We start from the raw sequence: 15,229 nt of genomic DNA, 5'->3' as shown, positions 1-15,229 counted from the left end.
GTCACATTTTAACCTAGACATTTTAATATTTGTAATCATAGACTGGACTGTGGAAATGGAATGCATACTTATTAACTCAAATTTGCTAAGCCCAGTTTTTAGCCAGGTCAGCATGCAATATAACACTACAAAAACAAGACTTATTTTGTAACAACATTCAGGGTGCACACGTGTGCTGAAAAAGGTGCAAGCTCTCTCTCCTATCCTCCACTCCTCTTCCCTCAGGTTCTCACACATTCTTAGGAACCAAGAGAAAGGTGGAAGTGGAAGCCTAACTGCTGTTTTAAATGCCTTCTCTTCTCCCCAGTAAAGCAACACTCATCACCATATGCTTCATCCAAGAAATAACCTGCTACTATGAGGATGAGAGGTGGAACGTCAGAGATATTCCCTCTTTGAGAATATAATACTTCATGAGAGCTAAGCTGGTATTTCAACTCATAAGGAACTTTCTTGCTTATTTCCCAACAGAAGAACATACATACTTGTCTCTCGCTGACCATTTTTCACTGATACACTAACACTTCCTACAAAAACCCTTCTATGACTTCCTTTGCTCAACCCAACCCAGCAGTGAAGAAGCAAAATTCCAGTCTCTAATCACAATTAAAATAATGCTAATTGCCATCAAGAGATACGAGTTCGTTCCCTCACTGGAAGTACGCATGCGGAAAAGGACACACCTTTGGAGTGTTTCCCCGAAGGCCTCTTGGGTAATGACTCCTCAATGGAATGTGTTGATGTATGTAGTACATTTTCCAAACTGTTACTGACACTGTTGATGGGGGTCTCAGACCTTGGAGTGACCTGGAAAGAAAAAAACCACAAAAATCCAATAAAATAAACTGAGGCAATGCGCAAACATCACACCTTCCTCCGGAGTGAGCAGAACCACTTCGAAGGCGGTTACAAGACGTTTGCTTCTTTTAAAACCAAGGGGTGTTACTATTGATATTCCACAAGTAACAGTTCAGGGAAGTTGTTTTAGTCAGCAGCTATTCACAAATCTAGATTATCTTGGCTAATCTATAAAGCTACTTAAAGTATAATTCTTTTTTAAACAATAGTCACACAGCAGTCAATTGTAGAGATATTGCAAGACCCTTAACCTCTCCACACTGCAGTTCTTAACTTTTCAACAAGAAAACTAGGGGAAAAGGGCTCTTGGAAAATACCATTTTTATGTTATGTCACCTATCTACACAGATGCAGACTCAAGGCATTTCAAAGTATTTCCACACAGATTACAAGGAATGAATTCCAATTTAGCAAAAAATTAATTTTCTTGTCTTTGCCATTTAAAAGCCTGCTATCATGATTGTATTTCAATGAAAAATTGCACACTAAAAATGCCCAAGCAGAAGGCTGCATCATCAAAACAGGCTTCATGGCCTAATATGTACCTTCTAAACCGCATTTAGCATAAGAAAAACATATTTTCACCATTACTTAACACTACAGAAACAAACATATGTCATTAGAAAAAGCAGAACTGAACACTGCCCACTCCTGCTGCTGTCCACAAGAGCATTCACAATTATGTAGCAACACATAAAAACATCTATTACTTGTAGTAAAACATTCAACGCCTGCCTCATAAGCAAGGCAATTACTCTCTTGTTTTCTAGGTAATGAGAAGCAGAAGTGGATGAACAGTTACATTAGCAGTACTGAACACAAGGGTTTAAGTATCTTAAGAGGAAAGTGTGCTTTAAAGAGGTAGTTAAGACTAACAAAAGCACTCATGTTAACTAATGCATTACTTGAATTTCAATTGCCACATTTTGAATCAACGTGAAATCCTGGTATGGAGAGCTGTAGTTAGAACTTAACATGGATTTTAGCCTTTCACAAATCACAGGAGAAAATGTGCATCTCGACATAACAAAAGCAGCTATCCTTTATTCATGGTAACTAATACTAGAGACTACAGGTCCCTGTAAGAAGAAAGGCTCACTCAGACCCTGACTACTTGAACACTGCCATGAGTTAGGACAATTTACACTTAAAACAATACTTTGCTCACCCTACCATTAGCCTTACATATTGACATCAATCGGAATACACAATGCAAGTCAAAAATAACACATCCCTACTCTATACAATGACCTATTGTAAGCTCCATTTTAAGACTGACGTTTATAGATTTATATGTGGTTTAAGGCAGTAGCACAAGTGAAAGACTTTGTATACTCGACATCCATAAAAGAGCTTATATGTGCAAAGAAATCAATCCAGAAAGACAGATGAGTGTCAGAAGAAAGCAGGATTACAAGCACCTGCTTTCCTTTTCAGCACTGTTAGTCTACTTTTTGATCAAAAAAATAAAGTTTACTTGTATGCTTCTTCAGCACAGCTGTCCACCAATAACAAAAACTTAATATCAAGCTTTCACATTAGAAAGACTAGCCATTGAACTTTAAGCTTGGGGGGAGGGTGGGCAATAGTTTAAATCTCCTCGCCAACGTCAGTCTTTACCAAAGCTGCTCTCTCCCGTCGCTCTCCTGGAGCTCATTAAACTCTCATGCCAGTGGATTGCTGCTGAGAGGAAGTTCCAGCGGACTGAGCAATGACACCACCATCCTCCTGGCAATGGGAGATTTCAGAAGAGCAACCGAGTAACAGAGCTAGCTAGAAAATTAGATTCAGGCAAGACTATGTTATCCTAAACAACCAGGTTCCAAATATTCAAATATAAACACTTACAGTACTTGAAACTGAGTAAGAACACAGCCACATGGTTTCAGAAAAATCTCTAAACAAGCAGTTTGTTACAATATATTGCCTCCTATCTTGTATTCCCTTCTCTCCACTAGCCTTACAATAAGCATCGCGTGCAGTTTAAAATTTGCATTTTGTTTATACATAACCTCCAATTCTTTCCATAAAGATTTAATTTTTATATACTTGGTAAAGATTAATTTAGCCCATATGTCTTGACTGACTGAGCTCATGTACTATCTGATTCAGTCGCACATCAAAGCAAAGCAGTTTCAAACTGGCCTAGAAAAATCACAAAGCTCTGATTAGTTCCAAATGGAGCACTTTGTTAGCGAGCTGACTGGTGTTATAACCAGTGAATCTGACTGCTTAAAGCTTTCATTCCAAATTTTAAATAATTTTTTCCACTGACTTAAACATACCAATACTGCAAAGGTTTGGATTTGTTTAGGAGAAGTAAAATAATGAAAAATGTTTTGCAAATCAAATCTTTATTTCCAAAATAGTAACAGCTTTTTTTTTTTTAATATTTGAGGCCAAGCAAAACAGAGGAACAATAACCCATCAGCTACCCATCAGCTATGAACTGCAGAAGATACTGTCCTGTGAGGGTTGGGAGAAATACTGGCAAAAGCTTAACAGTAAATGCCCAGGAAGGACTCGTCCAAATTCAGCTGTAGAAACTCAACATCAGGTAAATTCTGGGAGGACTGTTCATCATATCTGAACACTACTGTAATCCCTAGTTTAGGCTCAGCACAAACGACTACCATAAGTAGTCACTAGATTCTGAATAAAGAACAAGGCATTCCAGTGAGATAAAGATTCTGAGAAGTGGTAAGCAAATTGCTTTGGACTTTTTAGGATCTGTAACATCTCTGAAGAGAGCCAAGATGCCATTAAAGAATAAGCATCTGCTGTTCAAGAACTGTTAAAGGCTTGTTTTCTAAAGCAGTAACAGTCCACAGCAAAGGTGAATAAGCTGGCATCACAGAAACCAGAAATGTTCAGGGTATATATCATAACAAGCCACAGGAGTGACATTTTATAAATGCAGAAAAATTCATTAATCATTCAAGGTCTAAGAGGGTACAGCATCAGACATTTGAACAGAAGACTTTGGATTTTTCAACTGAAATTATTTGAGAACATCAGCAGAAACAGTCCATGAAGACTAATCAAAGGCAACAGCAACCCCAGAGAGTTAAAGCAATAGAAATATTCTTTACTATGCCTAATCTTACCCTTAGCACAGCATTTTGTAGAGGGCCAAGGAGAGGGGAAGCCCTCTGTGACACCTATCCATAGTTTCATTAGATTATTCAGAAATTGTTTTAACATCAGAGTGGCCTGTAGGCTTATTCAATGACTCTAGAAGATGCACCACTCGGGTGCAGAAGAGATTCTTGAACTATTTTTACTCAACTCTAATGTTGCATCTACTCCCTCCATAGAAAAGCATCTGGCTCACAGATGAACTTCTCATTTTCCAGATTAAAACCCAGCTTGTCTCTTGAATTTCAAGATAAAGTAGTAGCCATAACTGAGAATAACAAAGAAAATTCATCACTACCTAATGACCAACTGAGACTCAGCCTGAATTCTTCTGTGCCTCATTCTCCACAGTAATAAAGACAGTATCAAAACTGGCACCAGCTACTGAAAAGCACATCGTTCCCATCAAGGGCTAGACAGAAGGATCACAGAATGCCACCCTGAAGCCCTCCACCCCCAGGAGTTAACTAGGAAGAGAAAAAATTGCTTTGACTCAGGGGTTGAAGACAAACATGTCAAGGTATCTGAAGTCATTGCTAGAATTTTAGCCATTATCACATTTTTCCCTCTTCACCTGCCAGCAAACAATAACATTTTTTTCAGCAGAGCACAGTGATTTTCTTCTCAGCATCAGAGATGTACTAACAGGCACGGATGTTCTTGGGACAGCAAAAAAGTTCTAGAAAGCTCTCCAAAACCCTTGATCCATCAAAAAGCACGCACGCACACACAAAAAAAAAAAAAAAAAAAATCACACAACAAAAATCACTGCGAGCAGTTACTTCAACAGGTAGTGTTTCTTTTTCAGCCACTGCTACCTGAAGCAGCTCTGCCACTATCCAAGACAGTGGAAGTCAATATGGAAAATGGTAAATCTGTGAAGCCAGATTCAGTAACTGTTAGCTTTGCTCCCCAGGGACAATGCCTAACATTTAATATAGCAAAGTCTTTCATAAAAATAACAGGACTGATAGAAGTCAAACTTAATGTGGTAAGAATTTTACCAAAACAGCAATTATATGTTCCTTTTAAAAATAACTAAACAGAACGCAGAAAATACATGGTTTAATAGCAAAGTATTTGCTGACTTAGTTTGAAGTGGAGCCAATACTAAAAATCAACATAGCTTACTACCTAAAGTGTAACATGACTTATAATTTAAGGAAACAATGATATAAGATCCGCAGGAATAAAATACTGATTTCTGTACCTAGTTAGGTATGAAATTTAGGTCATGCATTACACAGGAAAAGTGAACAAAATATAAAAGCAATGAGTCAGTTAAATGGGGCTGCAGCTAAAAGCCACACAAACACATTCTCCCATTGATCACGCAGGAAAACTTTTTCACATTGACGTTCAGTTTTCAAAGGTGGCCAATGATATACTGGGGAAGTCCCACAGATAAATGCTTCTGCCAATACTTGCTTTGGAAGTCTCCATTAAAAAAGGTTTTTCATAATCATAAAACTGACCTCCATGCTTGAGGCTGATGCAGATAACATGTAAGAGTGCACTCCAGAACTGGAGTACTGAAGTCTGGGGGGAAAAAAACCAGTCAGCTCCATTCACTCCTGCCAGTTTCGTACTAGTGAGTATTAACAGCAGCTTATTTTGAGGTTAACACCAAGATCTTTAACACAGTGCAATCCTGTTTGCAGAAGCTTGATGGCAAGGATACAGCCCTTGCATGCTTAGGCAGATAAGCTGCTGTTTCCCCAACACAGGGACATAACTCAGGTTCCCAAATGATTCGAAAAAAATACACTGCTAACACTCAGATGTCAGTCTACCAATGCATGAGATTATTCAGCAGGCCTAGTCTGAGCCAGAAACAAGAGCAATCAATGCAAGGACCTGAAACTCAAAATCTACTGAGACTACAAAATCAGGAAGAGCAAGACTGAGCAAACATCTTCCTCTTAGTAGCAACAAGCCATTAGTCTGCCCAGCTGCTTGTGAAACCATAGCCTCAGGCACCAGTTCTGCATTCACTTATATATGTAAATACCTGACTGTTCTCCCACTAGAAGAACAAAATTAAAAACTACTCCTTTTGAAGATCTGGGCTCTTCCACAGGGATGTTTAAGGAACACTCACAAACACACCCAACTTTTCATATGCCTAGTAAAGTCCTCAACACTGCTCAATACTTAAAATTTACACGTGTTTAGTTGCTTTGTTGGACTGGGACATGAATGCAACTGAAAGTGTTTGGTTTGTGCTAGAAATTCATGCAGTTCCAACAGCCAGGGTCTACCAAAAAAAGATGTAAGCACCAGGTGCAATCAAGTCAGGCGTGTCCATGTTTCTCAACAGCTACAAAAGGTCCCACACCTATTTTCACAGGAAGTTGGCAAAAAGGTATCCATCTTTGAACACAAAGGGTGAAGAGGCAATTCATAGTGAAATGGGATAATAGATCAGATGCTTTTGTCCTGTGAGACTATTACTGGAACGAAATGAGGCATGTAGTACTTAAATGCTATGGGACAATCACACACCTGCTACAAGGCTCCATTATAAATTCAGTAGAGCAGATGGACCAAAAAAGTCTGGGTTGCATTTTACACACTAAGTAATTTCCACTAAAAATCCTTTGCTTAAAGAATTGTGAATACTTTGTTAATACTAGGAACATAAATCTACCATAGAGTAACTGGACTTTAATTACATCGCACTGCGTGTTTGCCATTCAAGACAGAGTCAAAAAAAGCATTTGGAAACATCTGGCAACTCTAGTTTGTGCAAAGATGTGCACTCACCCCGTAAGACAAACAAGCGAAGCTGTGCTCTGCAAAGAACTTTCAGAATTCTTTAATATTAGCTAATGCAATGTTTTCTGCCACCACTACAGTCTCCAACAGTTAACCATATGAGCTTGCCAAACAGGCAGAATACATAGGATTTCCCACTGAAGAGATACACTGAGTTAAAGTTTGAACACTAAAGGGAAAAACTCTCTATAAAAGGCAACAGAAAAAAAGTATTAATACAAATAAACTACAAAACAACAGCCTGTTTCATCTACTTGATCTTCCACGATTTACTGTAGCTTACTGGACAAGCTGCAAGTGCAACCAGTTCACTCACACTATGCTAATTCAAGGCACTTTCATTCTAGACTTCTGGTGCATCAGGCATATTTCAAAAAAGACAGATGACAAGAATATTTTATTTTTATTTTTCCTTCAAAACAAAAAAAATCAAATCTGAATTTTACAAACCAATCATTAAAAACACCTCAAAATCAAAACAGATAACTGCTTATAACCAGACTCTGAAAGAGATACTACTGCTCTGTATCTCTGCACTGATGCACAAGTATGCCCCTGTTTCTTCACCTGAATGCTACCACAAGCTAAAAGCACAGCCACCAGAAGGGAAGATTACCTTACACTTCCCAAGAGAATTCAAAGTGTAGCATGGTCCTATCTCCTGTACAAGCCTCTAGCCCTTAATGACATCTGCCTTTAAAACGTTAATATTATGTTGACTTTAGAGCTACCATACTTATGTTGCCAGTATATGGGTGGGAAATTGCCCCCACAGGGCCAGTACATACATTTGGGAGGCAAAAGGATAGTCAAAGAAGCAATTCTAAAATCTGCTGAAGTATAATCCAAGCAATGATACCATAAGCCTTTCCCTGGCAGAATGACTCATTGCCACTCCGATCTCTTCTGCAACAATTCACATATTAACAAGGTTGGCAGAAGTTATCTGACAAGTCACAAATTCACTGAATTGTATTTCTCCCTCCTTCCCCTCCTCAATATCCACTTAAGTAATGGCTTGAGTGCAATAAAACTACTCATGGTGGAAAAAAGAAGACACTGGAAAATAATTCATAATATGCATGAAAAATGTTCACTTTCACTACTTATCATCATGACTTGGCAGGTCTTTAATTAAAATTAAGATCTTACTCTTAAGTAATTGATCTTATTATTTCTGGATCACTTCAGCTATTTACAAAAATCCTGAAACCCTATACTGGCCAGAACACCTGTTAAAAAGTTTATCCCTTCCAATGCTTATTCTTGGATAATCATACCAATGGGACCAAAGGAAAAATTCTATTTTAGTATGAAGCAAGAGCAAGGAATTTATATGTTTGCTCATTACAAAACCCATGCAAAGAAATACAGATCTGGACAACATCTCTCTGCTAGATTTAATACCCATTTCAAATCTAAATAGGGAACAACTTCAATTCAACTTGCTTCAATTCTTTTGCCAAAGAGTAAAGTCAAATTCCAGTTTAAGCATGACAACGGTTCTCATTTCTACAGATGAATTAGATCTAGCATTTCTATAATAAGATTCTGTGTATTCACAGAAACTTTCATCTATAGTCTCAGGAATAACATTCCTGTATTTGCCTTTTTTTAGGAGAAAAAGGACTCAAGAACAAGTAGTAAAATGGACGCTGCAGTATGTGAATATAGAAGATGACTATACATGTCCCTTTACCAGAGCACACTTAAAAGTATCACAGGTACTGCAGCTCTGAGAAGTCCGTAGAAGAATCAGAGCTCTACCCTGCTAGAAGAGGCAGTGCTGTATCTAATATCCAGGTAAAAGATGACAGGATCTCAGTTTCAGCAATTCAAACATTTAAAAAAAAAGCTAACCAAATGGTTAAATACTTCCAAACAAGGATGCTGTTCAGTACCTTTGAAGTTAGACACTGGAATGCTTGTTAGGTGTGGTTAACTACTGCTGGCTCTGCTTTTCCAAGCAGGATCTGCATACAGCTTGTACACTGATTCAATTAAAACAGTTTGAAGTCTGGTACAGTTCAAAATGTCCAACACCTTACAAGAGGCATTTTTATTCCAGAAGAGATGAGGCCTACTTCAATGTTGCTTAACTGACAGCTAACAGTTACAAGGTAATTAGTAGAAAAAAGAGTAAATTAAAAAAGTGAAGTGGAACGCACTCTTAAAACAAAAACTTCATTCAGCCTGCGCAAAAAATGGGAAAACAGTTCACGGAAAAAACAACATCATTATTAGCTCAACACAAATTTTTTGGCTGCTCTGTCCCTGATGTTTGGATGTACAGTCCATTTCCCAAGCAAACTAATTTAAGTTCTTAAGTTCAAGTTCACCACGTAACATATGATTAGACTAAGTGAATTTGCTGGTAATTAATACTGTTACTACATGAGACCATTGTCTTCCAAGGATTCCTTTATATGTTAAGCTCATTTCTGAAAATATCGCAGGTTTGAGACTGAACCATTTTATCAGAGTCACAAAAATTTCCAAACAAGAATATCAGTAAGAAATGAGCCAGAACTGGAAGCCTCACATTTCTTAACTGGAACATCAAGAGGCATATGTAATCCGTGTTGCCTCAAGTACCCAAAATACTAAAAGGACATGCAGAGATTGGCACATGTCACCCGCTGGAAGCTACAAGACCTGCCCCTACAGCTCCCAAGGTTAGTTTCATGTGTTTTTGAAAATGAGATCATTCCTGAGATAGCAACTACTGATATCAGTGAGTAAACACCTCTAATCCTAGCTAGCAACTGCTATTAACATGGTTATCTACTAAAGCTATGAAATACCTTCAGTGGGTTAGGAGGCTAAAAATTAGTTTTTTCATGATTTATTCTATCCCTGCGAAGCCATAAAGGCATAAAGGCATAAAAGCCATAAAGGCAGCTGACATAGATCACTTAACAGCTAGATTGCTTGCTCTGTGAGGACTTAAGGACTCAGTTTCAACCCAACAAGTAATAGTTTTTTCCAACTCATCATTCCACAGATGAAATAAAAATCTCTGAATATTTCTGAAGATGGCGTATGTAACTTCAATCACCTGTAGCAAACAGTGCAGAAAGGTGAAGGTATTTGAAATGGACCCCTCAGAACATCAGCTCTACACAGCTCCCAATACATAGCCTTTAGTTATTTCTAAGTTTTAGATGAGGCTATGGAATTAGCACGGGTGAAAAATAGCATCTTATGCTATAAACTTGAAATAGCCGTTGGTGCAGTATTTGGAAGCTGACTAGGCAAGAGCCCTTTTTCCCATTCACAAGATATCAACCTGAAACAGCCACATAACTACAGTGTCACTGACTCTTATTTCCTTTCAGCTGCAAACAAACTGCAGTCAGACCTACTATTTATGACCCTGGTTCTGCAGCTGAAGCCACAACCAGATCATCGCACTAGCTGCACTGAAGAGCTCTTGTCAGTCAGCTAGCAGAGCAGGCGCTAAGTAGCCAAAGCATTATCTTATTTCCCTGTTTCTACAGAATGATCTCAATGAGTAGATGAAATAACTCCAAGAAATACAAGGAGAGAGATCTAGTTCTGGAAGTTATGTCCTCAGTATTACTAACGCATGTAGACTTCTTGAGAGAAAAAGTTAGCCCATGCAGAGATTCGTATTATTGTGTCTAGATGAGTGCCAGTACCCAAGTAGGTCCTGGTATGTCATTATCTACAAGACATAAGCCTAAGCGGTTCTGTAAAGGCAGCATCACTACAGCCTCAAAGCAACCAAGAACGAATAAAAACATTAAGTTTTCACCCACAGCGAAAATAGATGTTTATTGTCAAAAGTCGTACACAACAGAAGTCTGAATAGGTGGTTCAAGATGTCGGGAGACAGTTTTGAGACATCTCTCCCTTCTCTGTGGGTCACAAATTCAGCAGTGGCTGTTTGCCTGTCAAAGCACCCGGATGCGTACATGCACAGCAGGAGACATTTGGCTACTGTTTTTTGTGTGCCCTGATGCTTCCAGCTCCCCCTCCTCTACGAAGAGAGCAGCAGTTTGCAGCTCTAAGCACTATACATCAGCATAGAAATGAGCCTTCAGATGCTAGGCTCTAAGTGCTGGCCAGAAAACCATTCTATCTCCTTTGTGGCAAAGGTATAAAAGACAGCTGAATAGGCATCTTAAGGCGCAAAACCAGCCTGAAAACTCAGTTGCATCATTTCCAGTTAAAAATAAGCCCATTACGGTTAATCCCAGGAACAAAAGTTTTTAAAGACCTGATTCTTTAGATATATGCCTTGGCTTCATTTGAAGACAATTTGCACTGTTTCAATTTTTAAAAACCGCGCAACCACCTCAGATTTTATGCCTACAAGCAAAAAGTTTGAAGAATCCACAACTCAAGTTCTGCAAGCGTTGGCACCATTCAAAACCAGAAGAAAATACCGGACAAGACAAGGGGCAGAAATGATCACCTTTACAGAGACTAGAGCAATAGTCTGCTGTAGAGAGGGCAGTGTTCTCCCTACTCAGGGCAAGGAAACTTAATGTTCATTTTGTACTATCAAGTAGAAACCATGAATCTAATAATTACTGACCTACTTAAAGCCAGCCACAGCCACCTTCTCCTGTAAAGTTAAGATTCATATAATGCAAGAATAATCTCGAAAAGCACAAATTAAAGCAAAAATATATGGGCAGCTGTTTTGAGCCTCCTCGTAATCAGCAATTGCAGCAGACAGTAAAAGACAACAGCAAAAAGCAGTGGCTTGCATCACTAACCAACTTGAAACGTGTTCACCCACCCCAAAGCAACTTGAAGAATCATGAAATGTTTACAATCAACTGTTCAGTCTCTTCACTATTATACACAATTTATTTTGAGAGATTGCGCTGTAAGATGTGAAAGAGATAGGAGATGGAAAGAGGACTGCAAGCTCCAATCCTCTGGAAAAAAGTTGTAGCTAATATCAAGTTGGATCATATTTTAATAGGACTGACTAAGCAGAAGCAGCACATTTCCATTTGTTTCTGCAAAGAGAATAAAAAGCACTGTTCAACTTTTTTGTTGCATCTCCCTGAATAAACAAGTTAAACGTAAATCATCAGAAATTGTAACGGACCCCTAGTTATACAGAAAAACAGGTAGTCACACAAGCATTAGTCCCTATTCCCACACTCGGCACAAGGGAAACGCTGAAGGATAACTAGCCCTGTTCACAAAGAGCTCCCTATTTGCATGCCATTACACATCCACTCCATTCCAGCTTCCAAAAGTTTCTCAGGACTTCAAATGGTGACCACTTCTCCAGTTCATTTTCTAAGGATGAGTTCAGAGAGGTTTGCGCTTGAGAATTTAGGAGCAGCATTCATACAATTCAACACACAGCACTGACTTCAAGTACCAGCCTAGCGTAGCTCAAGCTGTAGCAAAGCAACAAGAATGAGGAGAAAGTGCTGGCACTGGGGAAGAAATTCTCCTCCAATTCTGAAGAGGACGAAGAGCGCAGGACTCTTGGCAGGCAGCAGCCCAGTGCAGCGCACTTTCTCTTGACATCTGCATTGTTTTTTTCTAGGTGATGTTACAACACAAGTATTGTCACAACTTAACTTGGTAACATCACAAGATCTAAGCCCACAGTGTTGGAATTTATTTGTGCATATTTAAACAGGGCTGAATGGAGAAAGACATTGTTTTTTCCATTTGCTTCATCCAACTCCTGTTTTAAGCCAACTGCTTACTCTAAAAGTAGCAAAATTACCCAGCTATCAACATCAAAAAAATTTAACAATCTTAAAAAAGGAAATCTGCATCTGTTCAAACAAAATGCATATTCAAGAGACTATGAAAGCAAAGTCACCTTTTTTGTTCCCTCTTAACTATTCTGCACTTAGCGACCAGTATTCTTCAACACCAATTTCTTAAAAAAATGTATTTTTAAAGAGACAACCCTCCAATGAGTTCAGAAGAAAAAAATACAATCATCAGTTGACTGTCCTGTATGCCTTATTGCTGGCACGAAAAATGGTAGGATGGATTCTCCGTCCATCTTAGATTGACATAAATAGTGCCGGAGTTTTTCAGCTACATAAATCGTGCACTACTTGTGAAGCTTTGCAAGCATACTCTAAAAAATGTTCCTGCCTGCGTAATTTTATCTTTTTTTGCTCATCTTATTTTGGGAAAACTTGTATATGATTTACAGTCTTTCCTTTCAAACCTAGGGTCCATGCATCTTTTGAATAAGGGAAGTTGCAAGTAGTCAAATATCTGAAAGGAAGCTTTTTCTGGTTTTAATTATACTCTCCTACATTCTGTGTGAAGTATTCTTCCCATCTATATTTTATTCACATAGAGGTTTAAACTGAATAAAGAGGCATTCACATACATTGTTCTTTCCCCTTAAAACAGAACATCAGGAACAAGCACTGTTTAAACATATAGGAAGGGAAGATTAAGAGAAATATTAAGTCTAATAATACTCATCTAAATTTTACAATTAAAGCAGCGGTATTCAAAGAAACATGAAATTGGAAGGAAATTTGTATTCAGGGGAAGACTGAGCATACATTTCTGTCTCAGTCTGAAATTCAGTGCTCAACTTAATGGAATCTGTACTGAGCCCTCAGAAACAGCTTTATTTAGGATACTACTCCAATGTAGGGATTTTCATAGCTTTTAGGTATACACCATCTTTCCCGATAGAAGGTTAACATAGTCACTTGCTGACTGAGTCTGTACATCCTCAAAAGCTACAGCCTGTTAAGCGATCACATGCACCCACTTAGCTGGTACTTAGTTTGAACTTTAAAGCAGGTTAAACTCAGTCAAGAAGACAGTTTGACTCCCTAATTTGTAGCAGGCTAAGAGCACTCAAGTAGTCAGTAAGGTATCTAATTACTAACAGCACCTCTTAAAATGTTACTGTCTAGCTTAATTGCTGGCAACTGAATGAACGAATAGCACGTTAATGACGGTGAACCACTGACACCAGGATCAACACCCGAGAGATTCAGGGTGACAGGCAACCACAACATTTCTTTAAGTTTAGTATCAGAAACTCAAAATGTTTGCCATCACATTCATCTAAAGGAAACCTAGACTCACCAAGATGCCTTTGCCACTGGACAGCTACTCCCAAAGCTGATCCTCCTTTCCAACTTCTTCCAGGGAAACTTTTAAACAGACGCTTGTTCCTGAATCTACAGATACTACACGTTTGTTTCCCCTACTAAATCACTGGTCTTCCATGCAACTGGCAGGACTGTCCCCTCAGCAGATGTATGGCCAGAAGCAATCAGTTAAGGTTTACAGTGCTGCCTGTTGATCAGCTTGTGAACCCCTTCTCATTTCAATGTCACAAGCCCGTAAAAACTCCATGCATCCCCTCTTTTTGCCCCCACTTGACCATCCCCATCATCAACCAAGCAAGTGATCTCTGCCAGTCATCACTAGAAGGCCCGTACTAACAGAAAGGTTTAAAATCATTGTTGAAGACACAACCCAGTGCCCTGCAGCAGTGCCATTACGGTGTGCAAAAGCAGGATACCCACCTTATGGCAGCCAGGATAGGTTGCCATGGTGTTGAGGGTAGAGGTGCTGGGATTCTTGCTGGTGCTGGCCATGATATTCTGGATCTGGGTGAGCTCTTGCCTCAGCACCTGTTTCTGGTGGAAGCTGAAAGCAGGGTGGTTGGATGCCATCGTGAAGAGCAACAGGAACTCATCCCCTGTGCGGCCCTCATTGAGTTGTAGTCCATAGTTGTTGATGACCGAATCGATGTGGGTGAGGGTACGGAAGAGGACCCCGGCCGCCTCTCGGTGGGCAGACCCGAGCAGGGCGAGAGAGACCAAAAGTTTGCTGCGTACCACCTCGTCCGTCAGGTTGGTGAGGCTCCCCAGGTCGGCGGGGTTGTTGGCCTTGATTTCGGAGTCGCGCAGAGAGTGGTAGTCCTTGCGGGCCAGGTCCTCCAGGCAGGCGCCCAGGAAGCGCAGCTCCAGCGGGATGCAGAGGTCCAGGAGGCCGCAGAGGAACTCCACACGCTGTGGGGAAGGCAGCTCGGAGAACCAGCGGTACACGCCGTCCCGCTGCAGCCGCGGGCACCGCTTCTCCACCATGGTGCTTCGCCTACCCCCGGCCCGGAGGGAGCACACCCTGCTGGGGGCAGCGGCGGCGAGGGCGGGCGGCAGCGCCCCGAGGGGGGCCCGCAAGGCCGGCGCCCCGACACCCCCCAAGCGGCCCCCTCCGCGCTCCCGCCCCCCCGGCAAACCCGCCCCCCGGGGGCGAGGAGGCCCGGCGGCGAGGAGCGCGGGGGGCAGCCCCCGGCGGCGGGCAGGGCCGGGCCGGGCCCCCCGAGGGCGGCCGCCGGGGGAGCAGGCCCGAGCGCTGAGGCGCGGCCTGGCCGCGGGGTCCCCGCCCGGCAGGGCCCGGCGGACCCGAGCAGGCCTCTGCGCTCCCGCGTCCTCCCTCACGGGGCGGCTCCTTCTCT

General features: G+C 40.8%; 1 protein-coding gene across 1 annotated transcript in view; it reads right to left on the bottom strand.

The window, feature by feature from the left end:
* The window catches only part of ZCCHC14 (zinc finger CCHC-type containing 14), a 54,982-nt gene extending 40,051 nt beyond the window's left edge, over positions 1-14,931 (bottom strand). Inside the window, exons 1-2 of the mRNA XM_050904089.1 lie at positions 14,295-14,931; positions 684-807 (exon numbers count right to left, since the gene is read on the bottom strand). Of these exons, the coding sequence (XP_050760046.1) occupies positions 684-807; positions 14,295-14,858 (688 nt within the window). The 5' untranslated portion in view covers positions 14,859-14,931. The remainder of the gene's footprint in view (positions 1-683; positions 808-14,294) is intronic.
* Positions 14,932-15,229: the final 298 nt, after the last annotated feature.

The sequence above is a fragment of the Gymnogyps californianus genome, chromosome 12, assembly GCF_018139145.2.
Source record: "Gymnogyps californianus isolate 813 chromosome 12, ASM1813914v2, whole genome shotgun sequence".
NCBI classification, from domain to species: domain Eukaryota; kingdom Metazoa; phylum Chordata; class Aves; order Accipitriformes; family Cathartidae; genus Gymnogyps; species Gymnogyps californianus.
Note: the sequence above shows the minus strand (reverse complement) of the source record. Positions and strands in the feature narration are given on the sequence as shown.